This window comes from Geotrypetes seraphini, chromosome 10, assembly GCF_902459505.1.
Source record: "Geotrypetes seraphini chromosome 10, aGeoSer1.1, whole genome shotgun sequence".
Taxonomy (NCBI): Eukaryota; Metazoa; Chordata; class Amphibia; order Gymnophiona; family Dermophiidae; genus Geotrypetes; species Geotrypetes seraphini.
The window spans coordinates 83,228,112-83,246,838 of NC_047093.1; the positions used below are offsets into that span (position 1 = coordinate 83,228,112).

The following is an 18,727-nucleotide window of genomic DNA, read 5'->3' on the forward strand; positions in this document are numbered from 1 at the left end:
CTGGTCGTTCAGCAGCACTGTGAAGGCCTAAGTCATTTTTAAATACTTCTAAAACCCTGTTCGATTATCAGCACTTGGATGTTTTTTGTTACTGATCGTTTTTAGACGTTTTTCTGTTTCAATTATGAGCCCCTTAGGGTGTTACCAACATTCAAATTTCAGTTTGGACTCAGACTTTCCGATTGAAACAGTAGGCAGGCGCAGGACATAACTGACAGAATAACACACCTATTCACTAGAAAAGATATTAGCAAGGTAATAACCTAATCTCTTTTTCTAGTGCAATAGGTGTGTCATTCTGGATGGACAAGATATACCAAAGCAGTTCCAGAAATCTAGGGCAGAATCACTGTGCCAGTTCTTAACACTGAGTATCTAAAAGCAGAGTCCTCCTTTGCCATTACATCCACTCTGAAAAAATTGGAAAATGTATGTAAAGTGGACCAAGTAACTGCCCTACAAATCGCTTTGAGGGAGACCGCCCAAGCTTCCACCCATGAAGAAGCCACACTTCTAGCTGAATGCACTTTTACGGAGAGTAGTGACTGTTTTCCACAGGCAGCTTATGCTTATAAAATGGCCTTACAGATCCCTCTGGAGATTGTAGCCTTGGATACCAGTGCACTGCATCTAGTCTGACTAGTGAGCACAAAAGATGGACAGATAGCTTCAGATCACCAGTGAGTTCAGGCTATTGGAGAAACACTTATCTCGCATCCAACTTTTTTAGAATCCAGTCCTTCTTCTTAGAACCTGTGGACTCAAATACCAGTAATCTGACTTCTTGATTGATATGGAAACAACTTTTGGCAAAAAGGTTGAAACGATGTGCAAAGAAACTCCTGCCTTTGTGAATTTGAAGAAAGGATGCCTGCAAGAGAGAGCCTGTAGCTCTGAGACTCTTCTCGCTGAGGTATGATCACAAGAAAGACTGTCTTGAGTGTCAGATCCATCAAAGACACTTCCTTCAGCGGCTCTTATTGAGACTGGCTGAGGCCTTGCAAAACCACATTTAGGTTCCTTACTGGGGGCCTGAGATGCAGTGCTCTCTTTAAGAATCTGGCTATGTCCAGATGTGATTCCAACAAAGCCTTTCAGTCTCGAGCCACTTGGACTCTGAGGGATGCTACTGTAAACCCTTTGTCAAGGCCAGCCTGAATGATGACTAACGTCACAGAGATTGGCACAGAGAAAGGCTCCTCCTTTTCCTTAATGCACCAGTGCTGGAAAGTTTCCCATGCTTTAGCATAAGCAGAGACTGTCATAGGCCTTTTGGATTTGAGCAGACTAGCAATGACTACCTCTGAGTATCCCTTGCACACTAACTCTGCACGCTCAAGAGCCATGTCATAAAATCAGAGCGTCCAGATCCATGCTTCCAGGCTTGGATCTTCGACTGAAGAATCTGTTTGCTTCTTGTTTATTGCTGTCACAATCGGATCGAACATTGAGTGACCCCCAATGATGAACAATGGCTTGGAAGGCTCAGCATCCAGTGTCTGTCTGCTGAGGAAATCAGCTTGGAAAACACTCACTTCCACTACATGTGCCACTGAGAGAGCCTGAAGATGAAGCTCTGCTCACCTGAACAGTAAACATGCTTCCAGACTCAGCTGCACAATCTTGATGCCACCACTGTAGCATTGTTCAAGAAGACTCAAACCACTTGTCCCTCTAAATTCTTTTGCAGTCTCTGTAATACCAGTCGAAAGGCTTAAAGTTCTAATCTTTTGATCGACCACTTCCTTTGGGAGGCCAACCAAAGCCCTGTCTGTTGCAGTGAGCCACCCAACTGAACAGGCTGGCATCCACTGTCATAATTACCCACAAGATTATTTGGAGGGGCATGTCCCATGATGCCTGTGGGTAGAGCCACCAGTCCATACTGACCAGGGCTTCAAGTAACTACAGTAGAAACATCTGCAGGGAGTCCGATTGAGGTGACACCATGATAGCAACGCATTCTGGAGAGAATGTATGTGAGCTTTCAGCCAGGGAACCACGTCTATCATGGCTGACATGGAACCTAGCACTTGGAAGTAGTGCCACATAGATGGAGCTGGCTTGGCCAGCAACCTCATTATCCGAGTGCAAAACTTCTATCTGTGTGCATCTGGTAAATAAACAGTACCACAGCGAATGGGCTGAAAACCAGAGGAATAAAGGAGATAATTCTATTGGGTATCAAAAAATGACTCTCTTTATTGGTTTCCTTTAGGGTCCCCTGCCATTAAAAAACCCTTCCTTTAAATTTTGAACTGTAATTTTGCTCTCTCCTGGGTCATTTTTGGTGCTAGAACATTGCCACGGTTGCTATCTTAGATTTTTAAATCCAACTCAATCTGCCTCCATCTACCTCAAAAAATCTCAGTTGGGCTCAAAATTGATACAGAAGGACTCCTCAGACTGTTCTACCTCCATATCAGGCCAAATTTGCACTGGATGGCCGAAAGAGGAGTGTCCATGTGTCATGTGCTGTGGAGTGCATGAGGGGGATGGGAGCCATGGGCTTAGCCCAGACATGGGCAAACTACGGCCTGTGGGCAATATCCAGCCCATTTAGTATTGTAATCCAGCCCGCAGCTGCAGGAAGGAACTGGCCAGTGTTGGCGATCGTCAGCCAGTAAGTGAGGTCCGCAGAGAGACTGTGGGAAAGAGAGTGAGGCCCCCGTGGGAGCGAAAGAGCGCGAGCGAGCGAAGTTGGCCTTCCGTGGCTCTGCCTGTCAGACCCTCTGCTATCATGGGTTGCACGCTGAGCGCCGAGGACAAGGTTAGGAAGAAGATGATCAACCAGAGCCTGCGTGAGGATAACGAGAAGGTGGCCTGCGAGGTCAAGCTCCTGCTGCTGGGTAAGAGAAGCCTCGGATGTCTGCCTTTGCACTCTCCTCACACCTCTGCCATCAGTGGTGACACAGGAAATACAGCTCTTTGTGCAGCCGAGCCTTCCTCCACACGCCCTTTTGCTCGCTCGCTCACTGCACCAGAAAGTTTGCCAGAGCCCCCTGAATCACCCCTTCTGGCCAGCCCTGGCTAGCAAATGGGCCCTTGGCTGCTTCCTCTTTTACGCTTTCCTGCTCCATTTTCCACTGCCTGGACACTCCCTGCATAGGTGGCTTTTAAAAGTATATTTAAAAACAAAATGGGAGAAAATATTTTTTCACTCCTTGCATAGTTAAGCTCTGAAACTCTTTGCCAGAGGATTTGATAAAGGAAGTTAGCATATTAAACCCCCCATGGACCGCTATAAATGCTGGCTTTTCCTAATTATGACCGGGATAGCCATGCAAATGATTACTCGCAATTGGAATCGCCTTAGTTTTCCTTTCTGGTGAGCGAGCTTATGCTTAACTTATAAGTATGAGAAAATGAATGATGACTTGCTAGGGCATAATAAAATATTCAAATTGGTTTGGGGTCCATTGGCATCTTTTGTAGATTTGTTATAGTTGCCCTTTATCTTTATTTTCCATTGTATTGCACCCACACATCCAGGGAGGGGAGCGGGAAGGGGGGTATATCTTTTGTTTTGGTATTATTCCTGATGGTAATGATGGATGGGGGAGGGGATTTTTATCTTTTGTATAGATTCTGATTGTTTGTAAGTGCTTATTTGATTATCATTATTTGTATATAAATTGTATTGCACTTTTTGTTGGCATTATAAACTAAAGAAAGTTAAAAAAGAAAGTTAGCATAGCTGAGGATTTTTTTTTTTTTTTTAAATTCTTTATTGATTTTCCAAATTTAAATAGTGCAATACACAAATATATAAATCATATGTCAATACAAGCACATTCAAGTTACAAATATACATAACCAACCATTTTCTCCCCATCCACTATTTCCTCATCTCCCTAAGAGATCCCATGTGCCTGTCTCATGCTTTTTTGAATTCAGACAGTCTTTGTCTCCACCACCTCTACTGTTACGTCTCTTCTAGATTCCATACACTAGGTGACATACTAAAGCCACGGTAGCTAGGGAGGGACAGAAGGGCCTGCTCTCAAACCTGAAGTCCCAAAAAATGGCATCAGAATGTGCTGACACAACAACTCAGTAAAACTGGGCAAAAGTATTAAGAGAGGACCAAGAAACCGCCCTGCAAATTTCATCAGGATGAATCGTGCGAGATGCCCCCCACGACGCAGCCATACTTCTCGTCGAATGCTGTATATGAGATCAGCGGCTGCTTGCCGCAGGCAACGGAAGTTACGGTATGACCATTCTAATCCATTGAATGATCAAGGACTTATACACCAGCCTACCACAGTGAGGCGCAGCAGTGAGATTAAAAAGGTAATCAGACAGCCTGAACTCAAATTGTCCTTTCCAAATAAAGTAGCAAGACCCTCTAGACATCCAAATTGCAGAAGATCTGATCTGTGTGCTCTGGACCTGTCAGATGAAACGCCAGCAAACTAACCTCCTGATTGACTTGGAAAGCCGAAACCACCTGCTGCAAGAAGGAAGGTACATTACAGAGAAAAACACCCGTGTCCGAAAACGGAGAACGAGTTCCCTGCATGAAAGAGCAGAAACTCCAAAATACACCGTGCTGAGACAACAGTTACCAGAAAACCCATCTTTCAAAGGGGGCCTCACCAAAGCCCTGTAAAACAATGTTAAGATTCCATGAAAGTAAAGAAAGATGCAAAGGAGGATGCAGAAGAAGCGCCCCCTTCATACACCTGGTCACATCTGAAAGAGCAGTAAGCGAACTATAAGGGAAAAAAATAAGAAACAGAGGTAGAGCAACAGCAAAAGACTTCTGCTCAGACTGCTTGCAGAAATTGAAACTAAGGTTGTTTGCCGACCCTCAGCCTAGCGGGGTGGTGCATGTGTTCAGAAAAAATGTGGATTTCTGCAAAACCCGGATTGCAGATTGGGATTGAAAACCTACCCCCTCTTCTACGAAACTGCGATAACAATTTTTAGCTCGGGGGAGCCGGGCTGAATGGCCCGCACTGCTCTCAATGCTCATTGAGTTCCTATGAGCGTCGGGAGCAGCGCGGGCCATTCAGCAAGGCTTCCCGTGCTAGAAACTGCTATCGCAGTTTCGTAGAAGAGGGGACTAGTGTATGGAATCCGGAAGGGACGTAACAGAAGACACAAATTAAGTCCTTTAACAGTAGGTCATTTAAATCCAAAAGTAACTTCTGCAGTTTTTTTAATCATTGAACTCAGTTGCCAATTGTCTAAGATGTGCTAAGTTTTTACATATCGATACTAGTTTAAAGTTTTTAGAGAATGACACAGGGACAAAGTTTATTACTGTCCCCATAGGCTCTGTCCCTGACCCCTCCCCACAGATTCTATCCCCGTCCCATCCCCAAAGATTCTGTCCCCATCCCCGCAGGCTGTGTCTCTGTCCCCTCCCCACAATTAACCATGGGTACCCGTCCCCTTGTCATTCTCTATTTTAAATATCTATAAAGATGCCATAGCAAGAACTATCAATTTTCAAAGAAGCACTTTAAAAAGAGAGTAGAATCATTCAGAAAGCCAGTTAAAGAACCAATAGTCAATGCTGTATCCACATAGCCAACAGGGCATAATTAGGCCTACTATTTATGCAGTCCAACATGCTGGGCACTTAATATCACTAGTGCCCACATAACTTCTGGCTCAACCACAACTCTGCCCCCCCCCCTCCCAACCATCTTGTCACTAACCAGAGAGTACTACAACAGTCAGATTAGATGTTCAGCAGTGCCGTCTATTTAAATCCATACTAAATATCTATTTATGGGCAGCCAGAATAATTTAACTGGGCACTAGCCTCTTTTGCCTGGTTAAAGCACTTTGCATATTGACCTCATACTGTAATGTTAACCTTCAAAAATGTACTCACCGTGGTTACATTTGTCTAAGTAGGGGCTCTTCTAACTAACATCACTATGTAAATACCTAGGGCTGATTTCACACACAAACCTGCAGGTCACATATGCAAATGCCACATAATCCTTCTAAAATGATCTCCTAAGGCTAAGCAAAACGAATTGCAGGTCTTAATTCAAGATCACGTATAATAAGTAGACAAACTAGGCTCCTTATGCCATCTAAATATCTCTCTAAATTTAAGCACATAAAATGGATTCCTTTACTTATTCGTATTTCACTTATTGTATATGCTTTAAAAATATATATATATTACATATGTTATGGTAAGGGTGGGAGGGAAGAGGTTAAATTTTATGTATTACTGTTAAATATGAAAGAAATTCAAATGATGTACTTAATTTCAATTGTCAATTAATTGATATACTTGTAAGATGTAAAAATGAATAAAGATTATGAAAAAAAAGAAAAAAAGAATATTAAGGCATGGTTCGTAGTTGGGACCGCGGGAAGGGAAGGGAAAGGGGGGGGGGGCGATAAGGGACTAAGGGAGCCAGACAGACCGCGAGAAGGGAAAGGGGGGTAGAGGAAACACTACTGCTGCTGCACAGGGAAGTGGTGTGGGGGGAGGGAAATGGAGGGGAGGGAATGCTGCTTTGGCTGCTGCCCAGGGAAGTGGTGTGGGGGGAGGGAAATGGAGGGGAAGGAATGCTGCTTTGGCTGCTGCACAGGGAAGTGGTGGGAGAGAAATGCTGCTGCATAGGAGGCAGGGAGAGAGACAGTTAGATAGAAAGAAAGACAGACAGACAGACAGCGGGAGGAAGGGAGACAGAAAGAAAAGAAGAAAGACACAGGGGCAGGGTGAGACAAAAAAAGGGACAGAGACAGACAGAAAGAAAGACAGCGGGAGGGAGAGAGAGACAGAAATAAAGACAGACAGACATATATTCTAGCACCCGTTAATGTAACGGGCTAAAATACTAGTAATTCCATAATTCACTACATATTTTAAACATAAAATTACACATTTATCCACTTAGACATATTTAAACTTATAAACCACCCTGTCCCCATCCATAATACTATTTGATTATAACCTTATAATATAAAGGTTGTTCTTCCAAGTGTTTTGACAGGATAAGAAATGAAAGAAGACTGATTACAGCAGATGAATGCACACAAAAAGAAGCAGTGAAAACCAAGGAGAGGACAAAAATTCCAGAATCCACTGTGGTTCCCAAATTTTATTCCAGCATCCAGAAGAAAATGACATAGACACAAAGTTTGAATCTAAGAAGCAATAAAACTATTGAGCCTAATTTTTCCACGAATAAGGAGAGAAATCCAAGAATCTGGCAAACACACAGACCCCCCTGATGCAGATGCAGGTGCATTGTGCTGAAAAATGGCAGGGTTGGGCCTATGCGATTTTCTTCCGGAAGCAATAATAAAGTTTTGTAACCACCGTGGATTCTGGCGTGTTTTGTCCTTTCCTTGGTCATCGCCAATCCTGTGTGTCTCCAAGTGTGTTGACCCCTTTAACCACAAGAGAAGCACTCTATTTCATTTCTCCTAGAACAGAGATGTCCCCTCTGTCCTTGGCTGAGAGCTTTATTTTCCGTCTTTAGGGATAGACTGCTGCCCTGAGAAAAGAGCTGACTTTTCTACCTTTGGAGGACAGTTGTCTCGGTTGCATTTAGAGAAGAAATCCATCTCCTTTGCCTTCAGGGGATAGGTCTATCTCTGCTGTTCTTGGGGGGGAAAAAAGGCACATTTATTTGTTTGTTGGTTTATTTATTTATTTTTTTTACCTTTGGTGAAAGTTTTCTCACCTGCCCTTCGGGAAAAAAGCTCTGTCTTTTTTTTTCCCCTCTGAGATAATAGCCTGTTTTCTTTGCCCTATTGGTAAGGTTTTGCTTCTGTGCATTTAGATATTAGAAGTGAGTGTTTTCTACTGTACTCTTGGGATGGGGTTGCTCTCTGCCTTTTGGATTCAGCTCTGTTTATCAGTGCATGACTTTGAAGGCTCATGTGACTTGAGAAATGGTATAATGACCCCTTTCCATTTCCAAAGATATATCATTATCTTGTGACTTGTGCTCTCCTATTGTCCCTCCCTCACCCTTTTCCCTGGTCTTTGCTTTCACTTTTCTTTGTGGCCTGGGTGTATCATTAATCTCTTCTTTAATACAGTTGACAAGTTAATTCTCACTTCATTCTTTTTTTCAGGTTCTCATTCTTCACTTCCTTTGCCTCTTCTTGCAGTACCTTCCACTCATATTTTTCCTTTTTCCTTCTAAAGCTTTAATTTTCTCCTCTCTTTCTCTTCTCTCCCCCCCCCCCCCTCACCAACCATTCCTCCTTGAAGAGACATTAATGCATTCCTTCTTACAACTGACAGGCTTATCATTATCCCTAGGTCAGACCATGCAGGTGCCATGGATTATGTTAACCAGCATTTTGAGCTGTTGGGCTGTAATTATTCCTCCTGTTCTGCAGGGGTTGAATCCTAATTTTTCATTATCTCATTCTGTTGCATTGGCGATTACGTAGTGATGGCCTTGCTGCTCAGAGCTGTTTCACTGCAGCATTATTGGTAATTAGAGGGACTGTGGAATATAGGGAGAAGGAAGATAACGAAAGTTGAGGATTGTAGTAATCGGAGGTTCTATCAAGCAGGTGCAATGTATTTGACAAAATAGCCCAGCTAATAAACTTCTATAGCCCTCCTTACTCTGCTCAAACGAAAGGATGAGCTACCATGTACAGTGACGTGGGAAATGTAAGCAACATATGTTATATTGTAATAAGTTGTTAGTGAATGAAAATGAGCAGAAAAAAAAACACATTTTTTTTTTCCTGATAATAGTGTGCATTCTTTCCTCAATAATGCAGGAATGGGGCAACCATGGTTTTTGAGGGCCAAAAACCAGTTGGGCTTTCAAGGTTTCTACAATGAATATGCCTGAGATCTATTTGCAAACAATGGAAGCAGTACATAAACCAGTCTTATGCATGTCCAATGTGGAAATCTTGAAAACTCAACTGGGTTGTGACCCTCAAGGACTGTTTTGCCTACCCCTTTGAAAATGCACCCATTCATAGAGTTACCAGATGTCTGGGTTTCCCCAGACATGTTCTCTTTTTGAGGACTGTGTCGATAGCCAGGCGGCTTTTTAATTTTAAAACTTTTGTCTGGGGAAACCAGGCGTCTAGTAGCCCTACAAGCAGCTTGCACACCTATCCGGAGTCCTCTCTCCCCCACCTTCACGGAATCTGGTGCTTTCTCACTAAGCGCTGCTGTAACTCTTTGTTTCACTCACCCTATGGAGGCAGGGTGAGTGAAACAAACACGCTGACTTTGACGACCCAGAAGCTTTATCTCTGCTACTGCTTTCTGTTCCTGCATAGGCAGGAAGCAGTAGCACAGAGAAAGCTTTCCGGGTCACCGATGGCAGTGTGTTTACTTCACCCTCGCTGTCAATAGCCAAAGAGTTACAGCAGCACCAGGTGAGCAAGTACCGGATTGCACGGGAGGAAGGGAGGGGGGGGGGGGAATAACATGAGGGTAGGAGAGATGCTGAACCGCAGGGATGGGGAGGAAAGGAAAGGGGCAGATAGAGATGGCAGACCATGGGAGGGGGAAAGGAGAGAGATATCAGACCGCTAGATGGGAAAGGGGTGGGGGGAAGAGAAAGATGCCAGACCAGGGAAAGGAAGGAGAGATTCCAGACTAAGGCAGGGGAAAGGGAAAGACTGAGAGATGCCAGACCACAAAGGAGGGAGGAGGAGAGAGATGCCAGATCATGGGAAGGAGAGGATAAAGATCCCAAACTATAGGAGGGGGAAAGGGGGAAGACGGCTGTCAGTCCATAGGAGAGGGAAAGAGAGGAAGGAGAGGATACATGGGGATGGAGGGGAAAGGGAGAGAGAGGGAGGACATGGTGCACAGGGATGGGAGGGGTGGGGAAGGAAAGAGAGATGGAAGAAATACTGTTTATGGATAGATGGGAATTGGGGAGAAGAAAGAGGGGGGAGATGGCACACATGGATGGTGGGAAAGGCAGAGAGAGGGAGGAGATAGTGTGCATTGAGAGATGGGAAAGGAAGACATGGAAAAGTAGATAGATTTGAGGAGGAAGCAGAACAATGGAAAAAAGTAAAATGTTAAAGTTAATGCCAAAGATGGATACAGGGCAGAAAGTGAAGGAAAGAACAGCAAATGGATAAGAAGCACAGACAGAAGGAAATAATAAAATCACCAGACAACAAATGTAGGAAAAGGATTGGAAAGACTCAGTTTTCAGAATTTACATCTGCTGTCTATATTTTACACTGTTCAGGAAGAAATGTACTTCTTTCTATTTATCTGATGTTGTACTACATGCAGAGTCTGGCAACTTAGGGTTTCATTTCTGTATATGAGGACTTTTAGTTTGTGGTCCTGCATTTGCGTGGGGTTTATCTGTGTTCTAGTAGGAATGAATTTTGTGAAGCGTTATTGGTATCATGGCCCCAAATAGGAATACAATTTGTCCGGGTTTTGGAAGGCACTGAGCTTGGGGGCCGTGTCTGGAGGGCCTCTGCGCATGTGTGACATGATGACATCACACTTATGAGCATTATGTTATTGCATTGATATCCACGCATGCGCAGAGACCTTCTAGACACATCCCAGAGTTTGGGGAAGGAGACACGAGGTATGTATTATGTCGGGGCTGGGTTGGGGTGGAATGGGGCAGAGCCAAGTGTCTTCTTTTTTTTAAAGAGGAAATCTGGTAATTCTACCCATTCATGCCATTGTGCAAGCACGAACCATCAAGCATTCTTGAGTCACTGCGTGTGCACTAATAGTGTGTGCGTGCATGCACTATTGGGAAATGAGAACACACTTTTTCCAAAGAGTATATCCTCTTTGCAAATAGTGCACACTTTTGAAAAAGTGCATTCTCAACAACATTGTTCCCATTATCAGAATGACCAAAAGAAAATAAATGATCATTCCCAGAAACAGTTACAACATGAGAAATGACACAAAATTTTTCTCTGGCTGCCTTTCTCTACACAGAAGAGGTGAGATGAGTTTGTGATCCATCTGTATCTTGGATCCCTCTTCTACATGCAAGCAGAGACCTGATTCTTTTTACGCTCAGTAAACATAGTATTAATATATTATGTTTCAGTTCCAGGAGTAATTAATGCACTTAGATAAGCAAAATCCTTACTGCCCGATATTCAGTGTCATTTAACCAGCCAGGAATGGCTCCTGGCCAGTTAAACAGTGTAAAGCCAGCTGTGAGAAGACCACTGAATATTAGAGCCTAACGGCTAGTGGCTGATGGGCTAGTCTTGAAATTTAACACAAAGCCAGCTAATTTTAACCGTCAAATCAGGCCACTTAAATAGCACGACTGCTATAAACTTAGCCAACCAACACTTAGGGCTCCTTTTACAAAGCCAAGCGTGAGATAGTGCGTGCTAGCCGCTACCGCCTCCTTTTGAGTAGGCGGTAGATTTTCAGCTAGCGTGTGCTAATCCGGGGTGTGTGCGTTAAAAACGCTAGCGCACCTTTGTAAAAGGAGCCCTTAATATCAATTTACCCAACTAACTTTATAGCATCCAAAAATAGGCTGGATATTCATCGCTGGTCACTGAAAACAGCCTGGCATTGAATATCCAGTTTCAGTGCCAACCATGGGAGTCAGCCAGGCTAACTCCCAAGGTTTGAATGTCAAGCCCATAGTGATTAGAATTCTGCTATCCTTTGGTCCTTCTTCTCTGCACCTTTACCAGCTCTCTCCTCCATCTTTTCCACTTCCATTAACTCTTCAGAAGTTTTGCGCTCTTCTGCTTGTTTTCTCCTCTTTATGTCAGTTTTGCTTGTACTGTCTTATATTTGTCCAGTTTCGATTGAGAATCTCTGGTTTTCTTTTTCTTTCCTCAGGACCATCCAGCAGTGGATTACCCGGGTGCAGTCATTGCTTTACTGTAATGAGAATGGATTCTGGGGTACCTTCTTAGAGAGTCAGCGAAGCTGCGTCTGCCATAGTAGCACCAGTCTGTGTCAGAGGCCCATCCCATGCATCATCGGGGGCAACAACAGTTGTGCCATGTGCAGTTTAGCCAACATCTCTCTCTGCGGCTCCTGCAACAAGGGCTACAAGCTATACCGGGGCCGGTGTGAACCGCAGAATGTGGACTCAGAGCGCAGTGAGCAATTCATCAGTTTCGAGACAGACCTGGACTTTCAAGACCTGGAGCTGCGCTACCTGCTGCAGAAGATGGACTCGCGCCTCTATGTGCACACCACATTCATCAGCAATGAGATTCGTCTGGACACTTTCTTTGACCCACGCTGGCGAAAACGTATGTCGCTCACCCTCAAAAGCAACAAGAATCGAATGGACTTTATCCACATGGCCATTGGTATCTCCATGCGCATCTGTCAGGTCAGGAACAGCAGTCTGGACCCTATGTTTTTTGTCTATGTTAACCCTTTCAGTGGCAGCCACTCTGAGGGCTGGAACATGCCCTTTGGTGAGTATGGCTACCCCCGCTGGGAGAAGGTGCGGCTTCAGAATAGCCAGTGCTATAACTGGACTCTGCTCCTGGGGAACCGCTGGAAAACATTCTTTGAGACAGTTCACATCTACCTTCGCAGCCGTACCCGGCTCCCCTCCTTAATGCGCAATGACACCATTCAAGGACCCATTGACCTTTCTGACCCCAGCAAGCGCCAATTTTACATCAAGATCTCAGATATACAGGTTTACGGCTACAGCTTGCGGTTCAATGCTGACCTTCTGCGTAGTGCTGTGCAACAGGTCAATCAGTCGTACACACAGGGTGGGCAATTCTACTCGTCCTCCTCTGTTATGCTTCTATTATTGGATATTAGGGACCGAATCAACAGGTTAGCGCCCCCTGTGGCACCAGGGAAACCACAGCTGGACCTCTTCTCTTGTATGCTGAAGCACCGACTGAAATTGACCAACAGCGAGATTATCCGGGTGAATCACGCCTTGGATCTATACAACACTGAAATTCTCAAACAGTCGGACCAGATGACAGCTAAGCTGTGTTAGCAGAGACAGTTAACTGACAAAAGACAAGTTCTTTTGTGTGTACATTGAAATTTGTAAAATGTAATTATAACAATTATACAAACAGAGGTGAGAAGAATTCTCTTGAGCACTAAAAACATTCTAGCCACTGTATAAAACTGTCGGGCATGTTATTTCTTTAATCAACCATAAAAATGCTCACACCTTATTTATTTGTGCTTCCCTTGCTTGGGGTAGGAATGGGGGGGGGGGGTACTGTCTCTATTCACTGACACAAACCACTTACGTGAAAAGCTAGTAAAAACCGCAAAGTCTTCCAATAGGAGCGGATACAGAAACTTAAGAGCTGTCAATAGATAAGGGGTTTTAAGTTTGCTGATCTGCAAAGGGGGCGTGGCCATGGGCTGGGCAGGGTCATACCCTTCAAAATGTTAATGAATCCGCGTGGATCCGTGACCAACTTGCACGCCAGAATTTATACCATTCAGTGCCAAATATTTTTGATGCTGAATTCTGAGCACCATTTACTGAATTTGGGGCGTAGCATATTGATGGAAAAGGAGTGTTCACACGAGTGGAGAATAGAAGAGGCAAAGAGGTGTGTGCATAGCTTGTAACTTAAGTTAGGTGTGCTCTTGCCACTTTTACGTGACCACAGTAATGTCAGGTCTGCGGCTGGTATAACTGTGGGTGCCTAAATGTTAAGACACACTGATATCGTGCTATGCTAGTATTCTGTAATGAAATTTTGGCTGTTCTACAAGAGGGTCTCACCAGTGGCATAGAAAGGGGGGAGGGGCGAGGGGGCAGCCTGTCCCAGGTGCAATTTTCCTCAGCCCCCCCCCTGCCGTGCGCATGCCCCTTTCCCTACTCCGTACCTTTTAGACTTTGGTACGGTGTGAGCAGCCACCAACTTGCTGCCCGAGTTGGCTTCGGCGCTCTCTCTGATGTAGCTTCCGGGACCCGCGCTTAGCAAGCGACGTCAGACACAGCACCGAAGCCAGTGCGGGCAATAAGTTGGTGGCTGCTCGAGCCAAAGTTAAAAAGGTATGAGGAAGGGGTGCGCGCTGCTCGCCCTCGCTATACCACCGGGTCTCACCACGTGGCACTGGAGCATGTAAATGGGGGTGCCCACTTATAGAATTCCCCTTATAATCTGTGCACTAAATTGATTTAGCATACATGAGTCTACAAATTAAGGGCTCCTTTTACGAAGCCGCCTTAGCGGTTTAACCCGCGTAATAGCGCACGCTAAACTGCCGGACACGCTAGCCACTACGCCTCCTCTTGAGCAGGTGGTAGTTTTTTTGGCTAGCACGGGGGTTAACGCGTGATTAAAAGTCACGCGCGCTAACGCGGCTTCGCAAAAGGAGCCCTAAGGCTCTGTTAAATCAACTAGTGATAGTTAAAAACATTTCTGGTTTGTGTGAAATGAACTGATGAAATTGCCCCAAAATCTTAATCAGGTAAAAAAAAATGTTAAAAGTTTTTTTTCCCCATGTTCACATCTTTAACTTCCCGTTCTTCAGCTTCATAAGATGGCCGTTTGCCAAGATGTTACTTCTATAGAAAATGCTATTTTTTGTAAACTTTTATCAACTCTTGCCATTTCTCCTTTTTCATCTTCTGCAGAGTTCTCTTCAGCTATGAAGAATTTTTGTGTAAGTTTATGTTTATTGAGGTTCGCTATACCACTTTTACTATAAGACTAGGTCAAGGCAGTTTATCTAAAAATAAAATTCAAGTCAGGAAAAAACTCCAATCATTAGTGATAGGAAAGAAAACTATTGATCACAAAAAAAGGTGGGGAGGAACCTCAAAATAATGACAAGATCAGTGTCTGCTTTAGGCGACAAATTCATTCATTGGAGCCAAACAAGTAACCAAACACTAATTTAAAAAATATACATACAGTATATACAGCTAAGAGACACTTTATAACACAGGGGTGTCCAATGTCGGTCCTCGAGGGCCGCAATCCAGTCGGGTTTTCAGGATTTCCCCAATGAATATGCATGAGATCTATTAGCATACAATGAAAGCAGTGCATGCAAATAGACCTCATGTATATTCATTGGGGAAATCCTGAAAATCCGACTGGACTGCGGCCCTCGAGGACCGACATTGGACACCCCTATAATATAACACATTTTGTCCTGCTAGAAATATTGTCCTTCATAGCATACAAACAATTGTTGTTTATACTATAAAGACTCTAAGGATTTGCATTCATTTGAAATAACATTTTTAAAAAGTCAACATTTCCAATGCTTTTACAAAGCGTTTTTAGCGCCTGCCACAGCAGTAATAGCTCGGATGCTCATAGGAATTCTATGAGTATCAAAGCTGTTACCGCTACGGCGAGTGCTAAAAACGCTAGTGCGGCTTTCTAAAGCAGGGGGGTTAATGTTGTTTTATTGCCCAAAATGACAGGAAAAACCTCAACATTTTGGGATTTTTTTTTTCTGTCTTCTAAATATGAATAGAGCAAATAGTGGTCCTTTTACTAAGTTGCAGCAAAAAAGTGGCATGCAAGGGCAAACTAAGACCACTTTTTACCACAATTGTAAAAAGGCCAATTTGCTAAAAAAATTTTCTATTAACGGCCATGCATTAATGCAATCATTATCATGCGGTCATTAAAAAAATAAATAACTAAAATTACTGTGTGAGCAATAAGGCCCAAATTCGCCTAATGGTATCATAAGTTAGGTGGCGGGAGGTCCTCTACCACGGCCTAACTTAATTATTTTAATTGGTTCAATCAGCGCAGTAATTGACTGCGTCAATTAAAAACCCCCAATTAAAATGTCATTAAAAAAATGGCACCATTGTCTCGACTAAGAGATGCCTTGCCGTGCTTACAGCCACTGGAGGTGGGCCTTAGGTGCTGTTAGGCGCCTATGTAGATGCAATTTAAAACCTTGCCCTACATTTCCAGCACCTACCTTTCACATAGCCAAGATTCTCCAAACGGCACTGTTGCGTGTTGACATGAGATCGACGTTGCTTTTGTAAGTGGCCGCCAATATAGGCACCTTTTGGAGAATCTGGCCCTAAGGGCTCACTCAAATTTTTTTGTGCTAACCAGTTAGCACAATAATGCAGATACGCTGTTTAGTGCACTCTCTGCCCCTGACATGCCCTGTCCCCAAAACTACAAACTGCATCCTGATTCTCTGATTGAACAGCTGTCTACTGGAGGGATTAAGGCATGACATCTCCTTAATCCCCCAGTGGTTGCTGTCTCCCTCCCTCTCCCCTTAAAGTGAAACCAGAAAGGGATACCAGGCTCTATGACAGCTTCTGTCAGTAAAGGCAATCTTAACAGATACTCGGCTACATAGGAAGTACACGTCTCCCTCCGCATTTGAGGTTTCAGCATTCGCGGTTTCGATTATTCACGGTTTTTAGCTTGCTGACTCCTCCCCCCCCCCCCCAATTACATTAGCTTGCATAGAGAAATCTCTGATTCCAAGCATTTACAGAGAAAATAGCTGATTCCCAGCACTTTCTTCACCATGTTTTGCCTCTCCTTCAGGAACAGGCCAGGTCTCCCACCATGTTGTTTGCAGTTTCACCATATTCACGATGGTTTTTAATAGAAAACAGCGAAAAAGTTGTTCACGGTTTTTCTGTATTTGCGGGTCTGTTAATCCCCTATCCCAGCGAATACGGAGGGAGAAGTGTAGAACGCTTTTTGTTTTGTTTTTGTTTTTTGGTGGGGGGCCCAAAAGCTCCACCCTAGACCTCTCTTTCCGGTTTCTGCCTCCCCCTACCTACCTACTCCCCAGTCGTTCTCATTTTAAATCTTTGGGCAGAATGAAGACTTCCAGGGCACGTTGATGACAGCAAACTCATTTGTTGCTGCTGCCTGAAGATTTAAAATGAGGGTGGCCAGGAAGGAGGTGGGTGGGGGAGGCGGAAGAGCCATCTCTTTTGACTGAACGCAAATTTTTTTGGGGGGGGCCATGGCTCCTGTGGCCACTCCCATTCCAACGACCATTCTCAGCTAAGTCTAAGAACTGGTCTATCAGTTATGGCAATGAATTACAACTCAAGGAACATCGGTTGAAATCTCATGTCAGCTATTTCTATTTTTATTTTTTTGTAACTGTGAGCCCTCAAGCAACATAAAATTACATACTAAATGTACAGTATAAGACACCTACAAACCTGAAGGCTATTGAATAGATGTACATTCAGGTATAGCAAAAACTGAAGTGGGATTAGAAGGTGTGTCCCTTGGTTTACAGTCCATTGCACTAGCCTAGTGGCTACCCACTGCTCTGCATACAGGTGTTTGATCATTTTCTAAAAATGCTACTACAGTACTCCCCCCAAAATTTGTGGGGCTTCCATTCCAGGAACACCTGCAAATTTCAAAAAACTGCAAATGCGGTTTTGCATCTGTCAAAAGGCAGGAGAGGGCAGCTGGGGCACCGGCGGGTGCCGAAAATCATTTCCCGTATACGCCGACTGCCTCTTCCTGTTACTGAAGTCAGGCTATACCAATCGGGAGCTGCTTTGACACGCAGCTCCTGACTGGTGTAGCCTACTGAGTCCACGATTCACGACCTGCAAATTCGCATGGGAACACTGTATATAGATTTCCATTTACCTTTTATTGCTCTGTTTATAATTTGGTCATTTTGGTTTGTAAAATGGATATTCATGCTGTACTTATCCAGCACATTCATCGCACATACTTTTGAACAGGCTGTATTCCCCTTCAAACATACATTTGAGATGGACATCCACTTGAGCTATTCCAACTTAGACACCCATATTCTGAGTTGGATGTGCTTTCAAAAATGCTCCTCATTTCTCCTTTTCAACAAAAATGAAATGTAAAAACTTTGAGAATTTTCACATGACTTTAGAGATAGAATCCAAACCCACACCAAAGCATCCAAACAGGGTTTCATGAATCTCAGTCTGAGATCTGTTTGGGGGTCACAGTTTTAAAATGGATTGACTGAAAATTGCTCTCCTCAAATGTGGACAAACGCATGCACGGCTTCCATCATACACATTCATTTATCTGCATTGGAAGAATGCATGTCCGTGGACAACAATGCTTAGGAGGATAAAAAAAGCAGGCATGCAATGAGATTTCTAAACAGTACAAGTGCTACTTTGCTACTTGCTCATCCACCTGCACAGATAGGCACAAAGGGGCAAATTCTATAAACGGTGTCCTGATTTTAGGCGGCCTACTGCTGTCTAACCACCATTAAAAAAAAAAAAAAATCATCCCGGGCAGGCCACCTACATTGTAGGTGCCTAGGGCCACCTAAGCTCACCTAAGGCTAGACATGGATGTGGTTTCACCCGGAAGTGGCCTTAGGCGAGATTAGGCGGCCCTAGGCACCTCCCTAAGCCTGTGATAGGCACCTGAAATGTAGGCCAGCAAAATGCTGGCCTATATTTCAAGCAGACGTGGCCACTAAGTTTATCGTGGCAAGGGATCTCCCTGCCGTGATAAGTTTAGCGGCTGCATCAACCCCCCTCCTCCACAAAGACTACTGGATGGGCTTGGGGGTCCAGGTGGGCTACATTTCGGGGGGAGGGGTTCCAGCATCCCTGGGCATCCCTCCTGCCGATGATGTTGGCGGGAGGGGGGATCTCCAGAAGGAGGGACTGGGCATCCCTCCTGCCAGTAGTCTTCATGGGGGTGGGGACAGGTTGCCACGTCCGCTAAACTGGTCGCAGCAGGGAGATTCCCTTGCCGCAATCAGCTCAGCGGCAACGCGATTCTGAAACCGGCGCCTGAATCAAACATAAGACAAGAGTCGTGAAGAAATAAAACACAGTGGGACCAG

The 18,727-nt window shown here is 44.3% G+C and overlaps 1 protein-coding gene across 4 annotated transcripts in view; it reads left to right on the forward strand.

Moving 5' to 3' along the window:
- The window catches only part of BRINP1 (BMP/retinoic acid inducible neural specific 1), a 279,680-nt gene extending 266,570 nt beyond the window's left edge, over positions 1–13,110 (forward strand). For all 4 annotated transcript variants that reach the window (XM_033962434.1, XM_033962435.1, XM_033962436.1 and 1 more), the window contains one exon: positions 11,783–13,110. In XM_033962434.1, the coding sequence (XP_033818325.1) occupies positions 11,783–12,923 (1,141 nt within the window). In that variant the 3' untranslated portion in view covers positions 12,924–13,110. The remainder of the gene's footprint in view (positions 1–11,782) is intronic.
- Positions 13,111–18,727: the final 5,617 nt, after the last annotated feature.